Source organism: Strix uralensis, chromosome 1 (genome assembly GCF_047716275.1).
Source record: "Strix uralensis isolate ZFMK-TIS-50842 chromosome 1, bStrUra1, whole genome shotgun sequence".
Classification (NCBI taxonomy): domain Eukaryota; kingdom Metazoa; phylum Chordata; class Aves; order Strigiformes; family Strigidae; genus Strix; species Strix uralensis.
In genome coordinates, this window is record NC_133972.1 from 113592068 (window position 1) to 113612528 (window position 20461).

General features: G+C 36.1%; 1 protein-coding gene across 4 annotated transcripts in view; it reads left to right on the plus strand.

Annotated features, from left to right (window-relative positions):
- Positions 1 to 9029, plus strand: part of TMX3 (thioredoxin related transmembrane protein 3) — a 30333-nt gene extending 21304 nt beyond the window's left edge. For 2 of the 4 annotated variants that reach the window (XM_074877469.1, XM_074877495.1), the window contains 3 exons: positions 3495 to 3624; positions 5170 to 5238; positions 6108 to 9029. In XM_074877469.1, the coding sequence (XP_074733570.1) occupies positions 3495 to 3624; positions 5170 to 5238; positions 6108 to 6374 (466 nt within the window). In that variant the 3' untranslated portion in view covers positions 6375 to 9029. Of the gene's footprint in view, positions 1 to 3494; positions 3625 to 5077; positions 5239 to 6107 lie in introns of those variants that run through there. The other 2 variants (XM_074877486.1, XM_074877478.1) reach the window with 2 other exon arrangements.
- The last annotated feature ends 11432 nt before the right edge of the window (positions 9030 to 20461 follow it).

The window sequence follows — 20461 nt, forward strand, 5'->3', positions numbered from 1 at the left end:
AATATTCTTTCTTCTCTTGTATTTGCTGCAAAGTATATTTAATTGAAAAAAAATCTTATGAAGAATTCCTGCCTTTCACAGGTTAAAAAAAATTGCTGTCCTCAGAATTCAGCATGTACCATAGTATCAGTTGTTTGTTAAATTAAACTGCATAATTAATGTTAGAAATATGGCTTACTGGTAATGCTGATTAGCAAAGCTTATCTTTTAGGTCTGCTTGGTTAAATTGATTGTTAGAACTGTGTGGGTTTTTTTCTTTGTTAAATTTACAGGGTGCTAGACAAATTAAAAGTTATGTCAATTTGTAACAGGAAATGTAAATAATGGTTATACATTATGAGTTTTATTTCTGGAGAGGCACATTTCATTCTTGATGCATTTTTAAGACATGCATAGAAAAATTCTTCTGCAGAGAAGCAGCATAAAATGCATGGAACATGCTGTATGCACTTTATGTACATGGAACATTTTGAAATACTTAAGTAGTTTAACAAGATGCCTGTCATTTGCCCTTCTTATGATGCTTGTCTAAAAGTGCATAATTAGAGATTTAAGTTGCTTGGCATTTACAGTTCACTACTTGTTCTCCTCTGGCCTTTTTGAGTGAAAGAAGGGAAAAACGGGTCAATATGCCAGCCCTGTAAGTGTTCCAGACGCCTTTCCTGGGAATCAAAGCATGAACAAAGCATGTGTTCATGCCCCTAAAGGTTCTAGGAGCTTCATGGGGACTTGGTAGTCACAAGGTCTGTATTTCTGTGAAATGTCTGTAGATTAATGCCTGAATATAATTCGTCTAAAACCAGATATTTCTCAATTGAAACTGAGTGATATGATTGATCTGGTGATTTATAGCTGCCAAAAGTGAGACCTCCCTCACTTCATTAATTGCTGCTTCTGTGCAGGCTCTCATGTCTGACTGTCTGCTGAGCTGTTCCAGCCTGTTTATCTGGTAGAAAAGTGTTTGATTTTTTTTTTTGGCTAAACAAGTAGGGGAGTTTTTTTTCTGATCCAACAAAACCCTTAAATATCTTCCCATGTATTCTGCTGAGTACCAGAACTGATGTGTGAAGAAGCAGGGGAGGGAGATGAGGTCCCTGAGAGGAAGAAAATGAAGGGGAAGAAGACAGAACTGCCACTTAACAGTGTTAGTGATCTAGTGGCAAGATCTGTTCAGCTGGATTGTTTAACTTAATCTGCAAAATGCCTGATTTTATAATTTGTAGTATATAGGAAATTGCTTTTAGAGTGCTCACAGGCTTTTAATTATTTCCTAAACAGAGTGTATACATTTCCAGCATAAGTGGAAAGCAGCAAAAGAATTCAGCAAAATATGTTCAGTGTTAATAAGTGGTTACTTGAATAATGTGTAAAACCGTACTGCAAGGGTTTCAGTTCTCCACTAGATGGCAGCAAGTGGAAACAGAAAAAGCCTCTTGAATAGCAAGAAATCTATCGCAGAGTACTTTTTTACTGTGCTAGATGCACGTAGGAACAAATTCTGTTTCTTCACAAAAAGCAAAATATTGTATGATTCGTGGGGATAGAAGTAGTAGTCCCTGATAGAAGTACACTTATGAACTTGGCTGTAACTCCACTAGTAGACATCATAATTTATGTGACTCTTTGGCAGTGAATAAATGTGCTTTTGTTGGATTAAAAATGGTATAGTTAAAACTCTGTTTTCTTATTTTGTGCATAATATTATGCATTTTACTGAAAGCAAAGACACATCTTTGTGTAAGCTAAGGTATATAGCATCACTGGAATGTCAACTATAGGTGTATGAAGAGTATTAATTCCTCAGCTCTTGGAAGAAACATATTAAACATGTTTTTATTAATCTCTGTACAGTGTATAACACTTATATATGGAGTTTATCTTTCAGCTGCTCTATAACCAACTATAAGAACCTCAGTTGCCAGACTGTTTAAATGCAATAGCCGCACTTTTTTGGCGGGGGAGGGGGATCTTTTCTGCATCCAAGTAATAAAACTTGTTCTGTTTTGGCTGGGATGAGGTATTTTGGCAGAGGTTGATAACTTCTTACCAGGCACTTGTAAAAACACCTGACTCTCTTGATTGTCTCCTACTTACTTGTTCCTAATAAATAGAGAATAAAAATGTCAAAGGAAAATTGTATTTAGAAAATCTTATGTTGCAGTTTGTCACTATTGACAAAGTTTTGTTTGGTTTATTTTTTTTTTAAGGTTCCTTTGAAAGGTTGAAATTACTTTATTGTCGCTGTAGTTGGCCTTAGGTTTTCTGAGGTGCCACCATGCTTTCAGCTTGACTACTAGGAAGGTGGTCTGCACCTTAAGTTCTCAAGTATTCGGCTTTCTAGGAGTTTAGAAAATTTTCATGTATTAAAATTATTCACTTTTAGGTTTGCAATTGAATTTAAATTAAAACAAGTGAACAAACAAAACACCTAAAATGTGTGAGAAAATGTAGAATAATTTCTGTGACTTCAAAGAAAATGGAATCTGGAGTAAATGCTAAACAATATTTCCATGAAATAATTGGTTATGGATTGATAGCCACAGTTAAGGCTGAAGTCATCATCAGTATTACATGGATTACAAATGCGCATAGATGGGGCACCATTACACAAGGGTGAAAATGTAGAAAAACAAAGTTTGCATTGCTTCTGCTGTGAAGGAAGGCCACCTGGTATTTAAATTCATTATTGACAGAACTGTAGAAAATTAACAGAGTACAGGAGATTTTTCACCTTATTTAATGTATTTTAAATCTTTCTTGTTGAACAATATACTTGTGCAGTATTAAATTTCCCTAAACCTGATTTAATTTTGAATTTAGGGCTAATTTGAACAGTAGATTTTAGTGGTTTATCTCCAGAGATAATTTCTAACCTTTTTTCTTTTTTTTTCCCCCTTCTTTCTTTCTGAGTCTGTGATACAAAACAATACTTACACATGTGAAGGTCAATTGCTGAGTAATATCTGTTTAAAAACTGTAGCTTATCTGCTGTATCTAAAAGAGATGTAGAAAAACTTTGATTGGTATGGCTTATTCTGTTGACTTGACAGGTAGAGGTTGATTGATGGAGCTGATCAGTTGGACCATGGCTGGATGGAATTGAGTTTTTGTATTGTACTTTTGTCTTTGTGCACTAAAACATTGAATGTGTTGTGCTAACAGTACATTTCATGTAGAAGGCAATTCTCTATGATCTGTTACTAATTGGCAAGTCATAAGGTACCTGATTTGCAGTCACTATGTGTATGTAAAATACACTAAACTTCAAATAACGTCACTGACACAGATGTGAAGGAAAAAATATTTAAAACATGCTTGTACTGTTCAGGTGATTCTCTTCCTCCTTCCCTCTTGCGTTTAAGGAAGTGCTATAAGGAACACTCATGAAATAAAGATTAATGGATGCCCTTTTAGATGATGTAGGAATTATTTGAATTGCAGTGTTTTACATGGTAGTTCTTTAAATGTATAAACTGTCTGTTTTATGTTTCCAGTGACTTGACAATCCCTACTATTGTTGTATTGAATACCTCCAATCAGCAGTATTTTCTACCAGATAGGCACATTGAGAACACAGAAGACATGGTTCAGTTTATTAACAATATCTTGGATGGTACAGCTGAAGTAAGTCTTCATTGTGACTTGGAATATATTGGTTAGTGTATATTTCCTTAGATGCTAAAGTAGGGAATAAAATTTGGTTACTCTGATTGTTATGCCATGTGTTTGCCATCTTCCTGTCCTGTGTCATGTCTTGGGTGCTGTCAGTGAATATGTGATTGTGAATTCTTGAGGTGTGCTGTTGCTTGCTGTTCTGATTGCAGAACCTCTTGTAGAAAGCAAGCTTTTCTCTGTTTATAGCATAATGTTAGTGGACTTCTCTTGATAGTCCTTTTAGTGGTGTCACAGGTAAATGGAGAGTTTTTATTAATCTGGTTTGCTTTAAATGCATTTGTTGAAAATTTTCTTTATAGTGCATAATTCAACTCTACCCTTTCTTTTGGGCAGTAAATTAATAATTTCAATAGCCTGATGAATGATAGGTTCAGGTTCAAAAAACAGTGGTATACTTGCTTTGCATATTGCAAACAGACACAAGTTTACCCCTCTCTCACTGCTCTAAAGCTAAAAATGAGCTGTGTTTTGTTAAAATGACAAAATTAGTGAATTCTTCTGGAATTGACGGCTTGGACAATTTTTTAACGTTGGCAAAACAAACTCAGGTTTGCGTATTCCTTCAGTGTACTGTAAGTTGGGCAGAAGGCTATGTTGTGTGGATGAGGAAAGAGATCATGGATCAGAGCCTTCATTTGTGCTTACAGGGCAGGAAGGCTTTGCCACAAAGGAGGACAGTGCTAACAAATCATTTCGCTGCCTTCTGGGAGAAGCCTATGCTGGTTTAAGCCCCAGTTCACTGTACACTGAATGCTTACTGCATTCAGTGAATCCTCCTTTACGTTACGCCAGCAGTTTTAGATCATCATGTGGTACTGACAAGTAATACTGTAGATCGTTTCAGTCATATGGGGTACTTCGGTTTATTTAATATGATAAATTGATACAGCAACATAATATAGGTGGATTATGCTTGCTGTTCATGACTGTACCAGCCATGCTTCTAGTTGCAAAGTGAGGGGTGTTCCTGTAATTTATTTGGTGGTTCTTTGTTCTTTAATTCTCAATTTTTTTTTTAATGCTTTGTTAATTGCATTGAATTACGTTATCAACACCTGTTTGACTCTTAAGTATATCTTTCTGGTTGAAACTACGAATGACATTGGTTTCTGTCTGGTTTTTAACTTTGAGGAAATTTGTTTGTGATGCCTTGTGGTTTTTACCATAGTGTCACTTAGGTCTTTCTACCTTTTGTTTGCAGTATTTCAGCTAGGTTGATTAAAGGTCTGTCTAAATTCCCATCTCTATATGTATGTGAGAGTGCTAATACAAGACAGATAATACAGGATGTGACTTCATGAATTTTTCATGAGACTATTGAAATGTTTATCCATGCTTGAGAAGTTGGAGTGTCTGGGCATCATGAGATGCAAGAATAATTACTTTTCATTTCCTTCTAAAGGGACTTATGATTGCAAGGTCTGAAGAATGAACTTTTGGAATCATAACTGAAAAGTGTCAGCAGTTTTGACATGGTTCCATTTGAAATTTCAGGCACAAGGTGGTGATGGACTTCTGCAGCGAATCAAGAGAATAATCTATGATGCCAAGTCCACTGTAGTGGTAAGTTTTATTTTTTGTTAAATTAGATGGCGCCCTTGTCAGTCAAGATGCAAATATTTTCAGAGGGTTTAGAAACATTTTTATATAACTTTGCTTACATTATATATATTGTGTGTATATGTTATAGGTATATATACATTAGATTTAAGCCGTACGAACTTCCTGATTATAGTTTCTAATAGTATTTTCCAGCGTGCTAAATATTCAACATATGTTAGTTTCTTCATAATCATCTTTCTTATAGGTTAATTATGCTTAACAGAACTTTGTTGGGAAGATGTACACAAATCCATTTCTTCACTTACCCTACACAAGCAAAAAAACCTGTGCTGTGAATTTAAATTGAAATTGACATGTTTTTGTATGAGTGGCTTCCAAACTTCTGTGAATGTGCAACATTTAGCCATCAGTTTCTGAAACCAGAAGTCCTTCCTTCTGTGACATTGAACTACTCTTCAGTAGGAAGCTGTCTAATAACAGAATGTTTCTGCAGATCTCTTACTACTCAAACTAATTTTTGAGAATGAGACACGAATAAGAGATGAAACTGGTTGCTTCAAAGTGTTATTTTAACACCCTTAGAACAATTGTTTCTCAAGCTTCGAACAATGAATAGAATATACAGTTGGCATGTTAACTATCTCAATGCAACACTATAATATTTGAACTTCTAAATCTTTTTTTATGGACTTATAGTAGGGATTTTTAAAATGAGGACTTACCCTTTCTGAAAAAACAAAAAACCTGCAAAAAACCTGACTGCCATTTTGAATGTTTCTGAATAAATACACAGAGTAATAAGAGAAGTAATGTGGTAATTTTGTATTTTCACTGAAAGTGTTTTTTACTTCAAATTTGTGTTTCAACAGTCTGTGTTCAAGAGTTCACCACTTCTGGGATGCTTTCTCTTTGGGTTGCCCCTGGGGGTCATCAGCATTATGTGTTATGGAATCTGCACGGCTGATACAGATGGAGGGGTAGATGAACATGAGGCAGCTAAAAAAGAAAACGGTGATCGGGAGCTCACAGACGAAGGCAGTGAGGAAGAACAAGAGGAGGAAAAGAATGGAAAATATACAGAACTTTCAGATGGAGAGCTTAAACAGAAAGACATAATTGAAAAGAAAAAAGACTAACTTGTTTAGCAAAAGAATTCTCTAGAATTTCCAAATAGACTTATTTATTGAAGGTAGTCATTTATTGATGATCTTCATGAAAGAGGACCCTTTTATCTGCATTATGGTAGTTCTGACTTGCATGTATTCAAATTTTCTTGGAAATTGACATTTAAAAAAATTGTCTTTAATAGATAACAAAGAGCAGTTTAAACTGAAGAAATTTGCAGGTACAACTGTACACTGGTTTTTTTGAGTAGCTTTGAACTGTTCATTTCCAGAACAATGAAATGTTATTTGACCTTGGTGTATGTGATGTACTATTAATATAGCCCAGCTCAACACTCATTCGTATAAAATTAAGGCTGAAAACTAAGGAAGATTAAGAGATCTGTAAAGTCTTTCAGAGCCTGATAGCTAAAGACTACTTAGTATTTTCCAAGAAGTCATGTGTTCTACCTGTTGCACATTATTTTGGAAAAAAACCCAAAACTTTTCTATTTTCTCAAGTTAAATATAAATTGTTAGGAATTAGAGGACTGTTTTACCATGTAATAATATAATTATTGGCAGTCAAGAATGTTTACTTGATATAGGATGTGGGGGTTATGCTAAATTAAGTCTTAGCGCTTTAGCAGCTAAAAACATCAGAAAACTACGATACAAACCTTTTAGAAGCCTGTTAAATTGTTTTGTATGAGTGCTTACACAAATTTACAGTGCAAATGATCCTTAAGTTTTCTGAATCCACAGTACACCTTGGTAGGGGAAGACATAAACACACTCTATTTTGCATAACTCTAATGACAAGCTTTTTGAATGGTGTAAATTTATTTTACAGTTTTTAATGAGATTGTTAAATATCTTTTGAGGTAGTTGGTGTTGATACTTTTGTTTGAGACTGTTACCTACTCAGAAAGAGGGTGTTAAAGGAGCATAATATTAACATTCATAGCGATTGGTTAGTATAATGCATTTTTGTTACCTGTTTAATCCTAAAAGTCACTTTTAATACAACCCTGTGACTGTGAAAAGGACTAACTTGTGTCCAGGGTTGTAATCGTCAAGGATAAGCTATGAAGCAGCCTTTGGTGTCAATTTCATGGAGAGGACCACAGAAACAAAACTTGCATTGCTCTTCCTCTTAGTATTCGTGCTGAGTTTCTTCTTTCCTTTTTTTTAGGCTATATAATCTGTATAATACAAATTATAATGTCCTCCTTATAAGGCAGCTTGATCACATAAGAAATGACTATGCTATAGCACTAAATTAAGGAACTTTAAATAAAAAACATGGATAAGCTTAAATAGACAAGTTCTGTGTTTCAGTAAACCTGATGATGATAGAAATCATAACCAGGGAAAACGTATTGCATTCTTTTTCCTTGTAGGAAAGAAACTTGTTTCTTCTATTTAAGTAGCTTGGTAACAGCTGGCTTCATGTTGCAGTGCAGAGTACAGTAAAGAGATGCCTGACTTCAAAGAGTTTTTTTGGTTATCAACCAATATAAACAATATCTTAAGGAGATCCATTTCTGATTTTGAGTCTGAACTTTTACCTTTAGGAAGGAGAGAAAAAAAAAAAGACTACATAGAATACTGAGTAGCAGGTGTCTGATATGGGTATTTTTCCCTTTTTTGTTTTCTCCTTTTTCCTTCTATGAATTGCCTTTTTAAATTTTTTGTCATTATAGCTAGTTGTATGTAGTGACTGCTTTTTGTTTTGGTTATTTTTGGCAGAATCTTTGAGGTGTAGTTTTAGCATATATTTGAAGAGTGAGATGCTTAAAAATGTGTTTAGAAAGTTTTTTAACACAGTGTAGAGCTCTTGAGTTGTTTTTTTAAAAAAAATCACTTAATGACAAGCCTGTGAATTTCTTTGGACTTCAGCATGACTCAGTGCTGATAGTCAAAATGTAGGACTGTTAAGGCAGTAATATAACTTCTTGATTTGTCTCTTAAGATTTCAACTACAGATGAATTACATATTTAATTTTGTCTCAGGCTGGAAATGTGCAGCTTTTGACTTAAAAAACCTGAAGTGTTCACTGGAACACTGCTTTTCCTTCTATGGTGTGTAATAAAAAAAATTAATTCTGAGTTCTGCTGCACTGCTAAGAACGGTTTCAACTATGAGCCTTCATTTTTGTGGATATTTTTGTTTGTGTTTATAATCAGTAGTAGCCAAATAACTTGCTGAGAAATCTTCTGATATGTGGACTTGAATATGATAAATACTGTGTAAGAAACGGATCACACTGGGATCTGTTAAACCTGTAGCACTTAACTGGTAGAGTTAGGAGGAAAGCGTGTGTCTCGGTCACTTCTGAACTGTAGTATCAATCAGATATGTACTGAACTGTTGAAAATTAAACTTGAAATGTACTGCCGTTTTCACAAAATCCTTCTCCCAGCTATATTCAACAAGACGCAGGGAAAACATACAAGTCATATACTGGGTGTCAGAAGTGATGCGAAATTAAGGGTTTTGCTGTGGTCATGCAAGTAATCTAGAATGCTGTCTAAGGGGGGATCTGGCATTTTACTTTTTTTCTTCAGTCTCTAAAGGTTTCTTAAAGCAACTTCACTGTAGTGACTTTGAATTCACAAAATAATGCTGCTTTTTTAAGTCAAGTGTAACCCTTTTGTTTTTCTGTAATAAAAATATTTAGAAGAGCTTGTTTCCTTTGCTTAATTTGCATTGTGTTAAGCTTAGACATTACACATTGTGTAGGAGGCTGTTTCCTGGGACACTCACTGTAAGCCTACTTTAGGCCCTGAGTAACGCAGTACGGAAATGCAGCTGGTAGCTTTTAAAAAGAAAAATGAGTCCATCCTGTCTGATACCTTCTCATCAATATTTTTAAAATACTCTCTAGAGTAGGAGTAATATTTACTTGCCTTTTACTTAGTGAGCATCCTAGCAGTATAAAACAAATGCATTTCTGAAAAAGAAATTTTTAAAATACCAGTTCATTCCACTAGCATACTCTCAAATTCTTACAAGAGTTTCAGTATCAAAGGGAACCAAGGCAGACTGGTCTAGTATACATCTCCTTCTGGAAGAACTTGAGTAGCCTGGACACCTGGACGTGCGCAATCTCTTACTGCTTCATTATTTACCTGGGCTGTTTTAACACATACTGTCCACACTGTGGTGCTCACAGCTTAAAGGATGGAATGATTATACTCTGGTAGATCTGATGCGCTGAAGATGGCACAGAAGCGCTTCATTTTAATGAAGTATTTCAGTAAAAGGCTTAGTTTGCTCTGTTTTGGCCCAAAGCTAACTTACCCTGTTGCTCTTCTGTCAGCATGTTTGAAGAAGCGGTTGTACTTGGAGGAGTGGGCAGGCGGAGAGTTGTTCTGATGACAGCCAAAAGCTCAGCTCAGTGAACAGAGTGCAAAACCAGAATGTACTTCCCTTATGCTGTTAAAGTCTCATGAGACTATAGATATTTCGGGTTGTATTATACTGTGACAGTGGTACTGGTTCTCAAATCTTCAGAGAGCAAAGCAGCTTTCTGCTGTTTTGTTCTTATCACTGAGGACATTGCCAACAGACCTCTTCATGCAGCTGTTACAAGTTATATTGCTGTAACTGACGAAGACAGTTTTGACAATACTGTGTTGAATGCTTTGTTGAACTCTTAACATGCAAGGTTTTTGTAGTCTGCCTAGGCAGTGCACATGTTCCTGTAACAATTCTCTTTGATTTCTAAATTTTTAGCCATTTTAAAGGATTACTGCCACTATCCTGTATATCAATTTACTGACATAAAGCACCATTTATCAGCTGATGTGAACTCTCCTGTTGCTAGCAAACTTCCTTCTGCTTATACACCCAAAGAGTATAGAAATGTTTGCAGTTGTTCAGCAAGGATAAATAGACTACAAAGCATTTCTGAATGCAGTATTGTGGCTTTTAACAATAAAACCTGAAAGATCTAGAAGGTCCTTTGAAGAGAAGCAAGGAAACCTTTAAGACGATTACTAATGAGAGGAATAGTATTGCTTTGTATCTTAGTTCCCCCATAAGTTTAGATTGGAGAAGAGAGAAAGCATTGCTGAATGAGTGTGTAACTTGACAGCTTGCTTGTACTGAAAACAGTTTTGCTTTTCTAGTGTGTGTTTCTGTCACTTTCATTCATTGCCCCAGGTGCAAGGTTGGCATAGTCTTCAACTGGATTAATGACTGTCCTGACCAAAATGATAGGTGGGTTTAGACTGTCTTGAGTTAAAAGACTGAAACTTTGGTAAGCACTAAGGCTGTCATATGAAGGGGATAAAAATGCATAGACAGGAGAAATGGGAATGGGAGGAAGGAATAGTGCAGGGCCGCGTATTCTCATATCTTTGTCATGCTTTGATATCGATGAGCTACACTTAACATACATGCATAGCTAGTGGGAGTTTAACTCTTTCTCAAAGAAATCTTGAATCTTCACTTACTTTACAGAGAACCTTTGGCTGGATAAGTTTGCCTGACAAAGTGAGTAGCATTAGTACCTGATCAAGATTGCTTATGGATGTTTTTGCTCTTTCTCAGCAGAAACATACACTCCAAGTCACTAAAAATAACATACTTTAATGTTCATCATTTGTTTGAAACAAAAACAAAAAACAACTCTTTCATCTTAGGTTGCTGCACTGCTACTTTAAAGGAATGATAATTTAGCGTATATTTAAATTCTTGCAAGGGTGGCAACTTGTAGTCTTGATGCTTTCTGGAATTGGAGATCTAATCAATAATGTAGGATTTGTATTTTCATCTTAAATGAAAGTTTGGGTTTTTTTAAAATAATAATCAAAGAAATTGCAACAGTTGCTGCAATTTCATTCTTTTTACCTGAATAGTGAATGTTGACTCTTAATCCAAAGCGTACAGTGTACTGTTCATAGACTGTAAAAACTTTAAGTGACTCAAAACAAAAAAGACTTTGGGACTTTAGTACCTAAGTTTTTAATCCCCTTCCAAAGTATTTTTTTCTTTTATCACTGAGTCATTTTGACTTAGATCTGACTGTAAATTTTTAGTTAATCTTTAATTTTTTTCTTAGTATGCTTCTCTAAAAGAATTTCTGATTCTCCTGACAGGCCACTGTAGATTAAAAATTGAAATGCAGACCGGTGTTTTGTATTGGCCACTGGCTAATTTTGTTTATTTCCTTCTTGCTTTTGTAAAATATGTCTTTTTTCATCTTACCTTTGCCCATCGAGCCAGTTGAGCTGCTTCTACTTGGCACTTCTTGCAGGATCACACAACTCACTAAACATATGCTGTGGTCCTCAGGTCTGTGTTAAAACTTATTAGGTAAAATTTGCTAAAAGCAGACTGCAAATCAAACAAACAAAAAATGGATAACACTTAGAAGCTATCAAAATAGCAGAGTGTTTTTGTAAGACGTTTTTGGAGATTCTTTTTGACAACAAACATGTAAATTTTCAAGTATCAATAACTTTCCTGTCCCTAAACAGAACATTTGTTAGAACAGGAAGAGTTATAGAAAAAAGGTGGTCCTATGGTAGACTGCATCTTAGGTAGGGGAAGGCGTGTAGATGCTCTGTACAGAAACAAAAAGTTTATAGGAAAAGAATTCCCCTTTGAAGTAAGAGATCTTTTATGTAAAGTGGAAGAAAACTAAGGCTTCCTTCTTCTCAGTCACTATAAAAATTAAATTTGAGTGTCCTTCCTGCAGAAGATGGGAGAAATACCTGTTGGCCCAGACAAGTCCTTGACAATGCATCAGTTGCTCCTGAGCTGGAGAAGGACATTAATTGCCTTCAGCAGATTTATCATTTAATAGCTATGTCCGAGTCTCAGTGGAGAAAATAATTATAAATTAGGCTGTGCCTTCATGCAAAATTATGCTTTATGAAAATAAAAAACACATGAGAGTCGAGTTAAACCTTAAGATGGCAATACTATGGTGCAAATCTTCCCCCTTCCCCATTTTTTAAAAATATAGAATTATTTTAAAAACAAATGCAGAAGGAATGGCTATTTTTATTCTTCATGGCTCATTTGTGAAATCCCTAAATTCTTCAATCTCATCCTAAATGCCATGGGTTGCAAGAGATGATGCAATATATCATGGTGTTAACTTTTTAAGATCTATCTAATCCTACTGTGAAGTAAGAAGTATCAAAAGGCTTTTTGAGTGGGTTGAAGGAGAAAAGGAAGTATTTCCTAAAAGGTAAACATAAGTATTGTTCTGTGTTGAGTGCCTCTGACAGACAGATGTACCAGAATATGAAAAATACTCTTTGGAATGGATCTTTAAGTAGCTGGGAGCTTCTTGTATCACATTGTCATGATTTAAAATAGAAGCATTTCTAGCAGAGTGAGTAATATTTGATTTTTAGAACAGGATTCAAATGCAGGTAAGAATCTTGACCTGAACATAGCATATTTCTATTTTTATACTTTGCATCATGTGTGGTTATAATTTAAGTGGTCTGTCTTCAAGAGAAAAGCTGTCAGTGCATTCATGTGAATGTGCTGGGTTTTAGTTTCCAGAGAGCACCTGGAATTCAAGCACAATGCAGAAGCATGGGGTTCTTTCAGTGGGCTATAACTCTGTCAGTTTCAGTTGTCAGAAATCTAAATGCTAAGACATACTAGAAATAAGACCTCGAGTTGCTCACTTAGCTTTGCAAAGGCTCAAGCTGCATATGGAAAGCTAATCAAACACAGGCATTGTGCATTAGCTAATGGAAAATGATTATCTATGGCTTAATCCCAAGAAAAAAGTTGTAAGCCTTCTTTTAGTTTTCTAAGTAATGGTTATGAGGTGGGAGGAATTTTTCATACTGATATCCTTAACTGTTTCATCCAAAAGGTATGATCTTGGCTATAAATGTGCAGCAAGGCTCACAGAGGAATGAAGTTTGCAATGAGGGCTAAAGGCATGATCTTGAAATAAGACTATTCCTTATGTTAAGGTGCAGTGGAGGCTGGGAAAGAGTTATAAAGGAATTGCATAATAAAATTTTGAAGCTTGTAATATTCACATTCAAACAATATGCTATTCTATCACACCAGTCTTTTTAAAAGAGTATTAATAAGCCTGAGGTTATATCAGGATATGATGCACTATGTTGGTAAGAAAAAATGAAAACTTTCCATAGCTCGGGCAGTTCCTTTCTCTTCTTCCCTTTAGAAGAAAAAATGCCTCAGTGCAGACCCTTGCTTGCTGTGAACTAGGACAGCTGAGCTCCAACACCTGTTTCTTTTCCCATGTTACTTCTCAGAAGTGGGAGGTTGACCTCACAGACCAGTGTCTCTGGTGGGCAGTGTCTCTGGTAGCCTCTGTCGCACATGTGTGGGTTAGCCCCAGTGGTTTTCAGAAAGAGTCAGAAGCTGGTAACAATGAACATGAGCCTGAGAAATGGGAGTAGCAGAGACTTCAGGAGCCTCAGCTTTGACATGCAGGATGTGTGCTGCTGTAGAGAGTTTTAATGACCATGTGAAGACACAGGGGAATGGACTCTTTAAAAGGTCATCATTGCATCACTGTCATGATGTATCATAAGGTAAGGAAGAATACATGAGGTACAGAGGTGAGCAGACACAAAAGCCCATGGGGTGTTTCCTCTGCTCAGGCCCATGCATGCTCATTTGAAACTAAGGACAAGGCCACTCTGTTTTGGGGACAGTGAGTTCATGCTCATAGATGTAGGTAGGTCTGTGCCTGTTGGTCCTTGGGCAGTGAACTTGCCCTGTCATGTTTAAATTAGAGTGTAGACATGGCATGGAACATTAAGTTGTTTCTGGCCATCTTCCTTTGACGTGGAGTGCAGTTTTAGGCAAGTGACTTAGGCCATAGTTTCATTATACTTGCAACTTTAATGACAGTACTGGCTTAAGGAGTTTGTATCCTCATGCCTGTGTATGCTGCCCTTCAAATTATGGCCACACAAGCTGTTGGAAAAGCAGTGCTGTAAGTGAATAAATGAGCTGATCCAGGTGAATACAGTTCTTGCACAGAACAGCGTGCCAGGGTATGAGAGAGCAATATGGGTTTGAAGGCAGCAGCAGAATGAGAAACTTTTTAAGGATATTTCATGACAAGGTAGCTATGCTGACTTAGGTATTTATTTTGTCCGTTGCTTGCTTCCTACAGAAAAGAAAGGTGATTTGGCCAAGTCCTTACAGTTAAGAAACTGTGGGTTGCCATCCCATGATCCCTCTTTCAGTAGTGCAGTAATATTGTTTATAATGTATCTTAACCTTTTCTTGCTAGGAGACAGTTAAAATGGAAGAGGAAAAAATCTTAAGGCTTGTCATGTTAGGCAAAATGTAACTTGCACGGAATATAACTAGGTAAGAGTGGGAAGGATGCACTTCTCAGAGTGTAAATATGGGCAATCACTGTCATAGTGATAGGATGACTCACCAGGTTATACATTTGTAGATAAATTCTGCTTTACAGTTCTGCATGTACATTTAAAACCACAGAATGTTTGAAGTCTGAGTCTGGACTCAGCAATCCTTTTCATTTGTGCATGACCACCTATGCAACTAACTAAGAAACAGGAGCTACATTATGGAAAGGGACAGGGGTTTCAGACTTGCATTTTAGGAGAGAAATAAGTACATGAATTTTAGACTAATCTATCTGGCATGTAGCAATTGCAGGGTTTTTTGTGGAATATTCCCTATGAGAATTTAAGAGCTTTATGAGGTAGATAGATTTAAGAACTGTTGCAAGAGGTCAAATGAAAATCCCAAATGTCTGCAGTACTTTATTTTGGAAGCACTTTACCCAAGTTAGGTGAGAACACTGTGGTTGTAACCTTGGAGAAACAGAGGATACAGTACCAAATGCTATATATATTATGTTCCTAGTAACCTGACAGAAAAGAAAAACGTACCTTTAACCAGCAGTGGCCAGAGGTGTATGCTGACAACTAACAGCCGCCTTGACCACTCCTCTTGGCTGAAAAGACTGCTTTCTTCAACCAGTTGGTCACCTGCCTATTATAACTATTAACTTACTCTGTTTTGTTCTTCTTTACCCCTTTCCTCTAATTTTAATTTTCTTTCTTCCTTTTGTATTGTACCCTCTAACTCTTTTACCATCTCGGTTTCCCCTGCCCTTTTCCAAGCTTTTTTTGATTCTCTTTTCTTTCCCTCCCTATATATTAGCAGGCAGAAATATACAGAAAATATCAGATAATGATGAAACAATCTGGAGTTAAAACTCTTCATTCAGGCTACTGTGTGACCTCTCAGGTTGTTTCATAATGATGTTATTTCCTTAGGGCCCAACATGCTCAATATTCTCGTATCTTACATAAGTTTGTTCATTAATTTTGAGTGGCTGAGTTGAAATTAATAGGATATTTTATTATTAAAATAAGGGGAAAGCTTGTTACAGGTAACTTACAGATTTGAGATTTAACAGATTTATATGCAGTACATAAAATGTCTTGGTTTTGAGCCTTCCTCTTGAGAGTTGTCACATTTCACTCCTGTGTTTAGAATTTTTACATTTTTAATTTTTACTACAGTTAATGAAGAATTTAAGGCTTCCTTTCAATGAAGACCATACAGATAAGCATTTGCTGATTAATTTTTTCTTGACCTCAGATGATAAACATGGTCTTTTAAATTACTTCTTTCCCTCTAGCCGATTATTAATTTCTGTGATTAAAATACTGTAGATACAAACTTATCTGCTATTCCTGTTGTTCATATAGTTAATCTCTGAATCAGCAATTGATGTCTAGTTAATTAGAATATGGATGCAGAGCATGTATTTTTCAGACTGAAAACGCAGTGATTTTTTTTCAGAGGGCTTTTCTTTCTTCTGTGTCTGTTGTTTTTATAGTTTTGAGTGAAATCGAGAGAAAGCAGATAATAATGTGATCTAGAAGTGAGTCCTTTTAATGCAATGGCACAAGGTCTGTGGAAAACACAATGGTTGCTGTTGAAGAACAGTTGGTATGTTTGTTCTCTTGGCAAAACTATTTTAACTCAGCATAACTTGAGTTTTTCCAGAATGCTATTATGGCACTTTGATTCTCATCTAGCTAAGGTGTATTCAGGGAGACATCTTTCTCCTTCCTCTTCTTCGTTAATGTAAATATCAACATAGAAACAAACTACTGGGTCCTGTGCAACTGATAAGCTGTACGGGTAGTTCTCATAACGAAAATATCTCATTTTGCTTGTTTTAGACATGACCAGTGCTTCTGTAATATTCAGAAGAATAATTTCCAAGTAGTCCAAATAGTTTATGCTTGAGCAGAACTATAAGATCTTATGCTGGTTTTGGCTGGGGTAGTTAATTTTCTTCATAGTAGTTAGTATGGGGCTGTTTTGGATTTTACTGAAAACAGTGTTGATAACACAGGGATGTTTTAGTTACTGCTGAGCAGTGCTTACACAGAGTCAAGGCCTTTTCTACTCCTCACACCACCCCACCAGCGAGGAGGCTGTGGGTGCACAAGAAGTTGGGAGGGGACACAGCCGGGACAGCTGACCCCAACTGACCAAAGGGGTATCCATACCATAGGACGTCATGAGCAGCATATAAAGCTGGGGAAAGAAGATGAAAGGGGGGGACGTTTGGAGTGATGGCGTTTGTCTTCCCAAGTCACCGTTACGCATGATGGAGCCCTGCTTTCCTGGAGATGGCTGAAAACCTGCCTGCCAATGGGAAGTGGTGAGTAAATTCCTTGTTTTGCTTTGCTTGCATGTGTGGCTTTTGCTTTACCTATTAATCTGTGTTTATCTCAACCCATGAGTTTTCTCACTTTTACTCTTCCGATTCTCTCCCCTATCCCACAGGGGAAGAGTGAGCAAGCAGATGTGTAGGACTTAGTTGCCAGTTGGGGTTAAGCCACAACAATCTCCATGGATTCTTCAAAGCTTTCTACCACTGTAGTTTATTACCTTTTCAGGGTAATTTTTTCTTGTGAATTGCTTGTTTGTCAGTGGCATTATGTTAGCAAACTTCTAGTTGTGCAAGTTCTAAATTTCTGTGCAGCCTAGAAATGGAACAAGAAAAATGATGATTTGGCAAACACTCTCTCTTGTACAATGCAACCCTCAAACATCACAAGTTAAAAGTTAATTTGCCTGTGATTATTAAAGCTTAGGCATTAAGACTGCTAGTCAGTGTAATTCCTAGTATCAGTGTCTGATGAAATGAGCTGAAATGTTTGCTTTTTATATGGTGCTGTTTATGCTATGCCACAGCTCAGGTCTCCCAGAAAAAATTGCATTAGTTTGGTCCTGTGGCACCATAGTTGAGGTCTGAATATTTGAACGATCGTCTCTGGAGATGAAAGACTAAGGTAATACTTTAACAGAAGTCGATCTACAGATTGTTCAAAGCAAAATAACATCTCCCTGTCAACTCTCTGAAACACAGCTGTAAGAAACAGAATTCCAAGGTAATTTACTTCTGTCTGGTTGCTTTTGTATTCCATTGACTATCATGTTGTTCAGCACCTTTATGCTGTTCTAGAATAACTCCCTGTGTAATGATAAATAATTAAATCTATAGTTTTATAGACTCCATGTATCTACACAGTCACTATGAAACATCGTTAAATGTGAACAGTGTAAGTATAGAAACAATTGAACTCTCTCTAAAACTGAGAATCCCAATGAGAGACAAAATATAAAACTTCAAAATAAATTTATCATTAATAAAATAAAGCAGAATTTCATGCCTAGATCACATAGTTTTTAATAGATCACACTGGTAACTGATAATATGCTTATTTAAATTAATATCTATGTCTTTTCAGTTTCATATATTCACACAAGAGCAATATTAAAGGATTGTTTAATTATCCATTCTTTAAGTCTCCTGAGATTCAGGAAAAAATCACACTGATGAATAAAAAGCGAAAAAGATTATAACTGTCAATCATTTGTATAATTCAATTTTTTAACAGCATGTGACTCAATTACTGGGGGCATTAATAGAGAAAATGTAGATTGTCTTTCCTGGAAAATAGATTTAGAATACCATGGGTGGCCTGTTCCACAGAAAATTAAAAGAACATCTCTGTAGTTAACACTATGCATTTTTCAACAAAAATTAAGACAGTTCTGGACAGTTGCTTGTGAAAACAGACCATGGAATTTAATTGGGATTTCAATTCTTAATCTTCCAGCAGTGCCTCTCTGTTAATATGGTAATATTAGTAAATGTCAAGTCTCTGAACCTAACTCAGTGTGTTAACATGAGATCTTAATAATTAACAGCCTAATCCAGTCCTCCTAGTGCAAGGCCACTGGAAGTCTCTAAAACATAATTACATATTTAGAAATAATTAAATGGAAAAAACCATAGTGTTTTTCAAAAGAATTTTCAAAAAAATAATGTTTTCAAGTCTTTTCTTTAATGTTTTCTCTTTGTAAATGTTCTAACATGTTCCCCTCATGATCCCCACCACTCAGAAAGCACTTTGTGACTCATTAGTTACAACCAACTATTAAAACCCAGGAGTGCATTTTAATGCTTTATATTCGAAAATAACTGGTTAACACAGTTTAAAATTCTAACATATATATTTGAGAGAAAGATGATTGTTCATTAAAAGCCCCTACTAATCAAAAGAGAGACTACATTGCTACAATGAATCTTGAGTTTGATTCAGCTCTAAAATAGTTTCATGCATTCTGTGTTTAACTGTTAGAGGTTTAAGTTAAAGTTGTAATATTAGTTGTAGAGCTAAGCTATCAGCTGCAAACCATTTCTTTGATTTTCATGGACAAGTTTTCTAAAATTCTCTGATTACCATCTTGAGCTGTCTTTTGAGTAATCCAAAATACCTTACTGTAGATAGGTAATGAATGCATGCAACTAAAATGGTGAATTTGTTTGAAAATTACTCTTCTGTGCTGTTCCAAGTGGGTTTACAGAATGTTGAGGATGATGCCATTTCCAAACTAAAAAAAAAGAAACCCCTGTTCTGGTTTCGGCTGGGATAGAGCTAATTTTTTAATTTTTTTTTTTTCTCTTCCTTCTTAGTAGCTAGAACAGTGCTGTGTTTTGGATTCACTATGGGATTTGGTATGAGAAGAATGTTGATAATACACTGATGTTTTCAGTTGTTGCTAAGAGATCAAGGACTTTTCAGCTTCTTCTGTCCTGCTAGTGCGCAGGTACACAAGAAGCTGGGGGTGAGCATAGCCAAAACAACAGATACAACGGTCTGTTGGAATATTCCGTATCATGTAACATCATGCTCGGTATATAGATAAGGGTGGATCGGGATGCTCACTCTGGCTTCTGAGATTGTGGTCTCAGGATTTTCTTTTCTCTGGGGTCACTATCCAGGAACAGGCTGGGCATCAGCTGGCAGGTGGTGAGCAATCACATTGTGCATTACTTGTTTGTATTTTCTATTATTACTATTAACCTTGTTATTTAAATTTTATTTCAATTATTAAATTGTTTTTATCTCAACCTATGAGTCTGCTTAACCCTTACCCCTCGAACTCTTTCCCCCATTCCTCAGGGGTGGGGGAGGGTGAGCGAGCAGTTGCGTGGTGTTTGCCTGCCAGTCAGGTTTAAACCACAACACCCCAAATCAACCCTAATTCTTTTTCTGGAGCATTCGACTACTGAAACTCAATGCATTTGTTTTTACTGTTGTGGCCCATCCATGAATATGCTATTTTTCTCCATGCTGGGATACCCTTCAATTGTCTGACTTTAGGATAGAGGCAGCAGAACAAAGTGGATTATATTTAGAAGTTGATTAGTTTCGGTATGTTTCTCATCATACTATTCTACACCATAGTAGTTTGTGAATATATGCATTTCTAGTATCAAAAGACTCTGTCCTGCTCTAGAAACATTTCTTATGTGTTGCACTATGAAATTGTCACATAACTGAATTTCTGGAACTCTTGCATCATATTTTCTACTAAAATGCAACTTTTAGAGCTGCCTGCTAACTTTTTTTTTTTGTTAATATACTTCAAGACAATGGAGTGTGAGCTACTTTTCACCCACTTTTCCAACAGTACTTTTAAATTTATTTTCTGAGAACTCAGTAGAGCAGTGTGTAAGATCTTTAAGCCATCTTTCTTCACCAAAAAAAGGGAATGCCAATGTAAAGGAAGCCAACAGTCT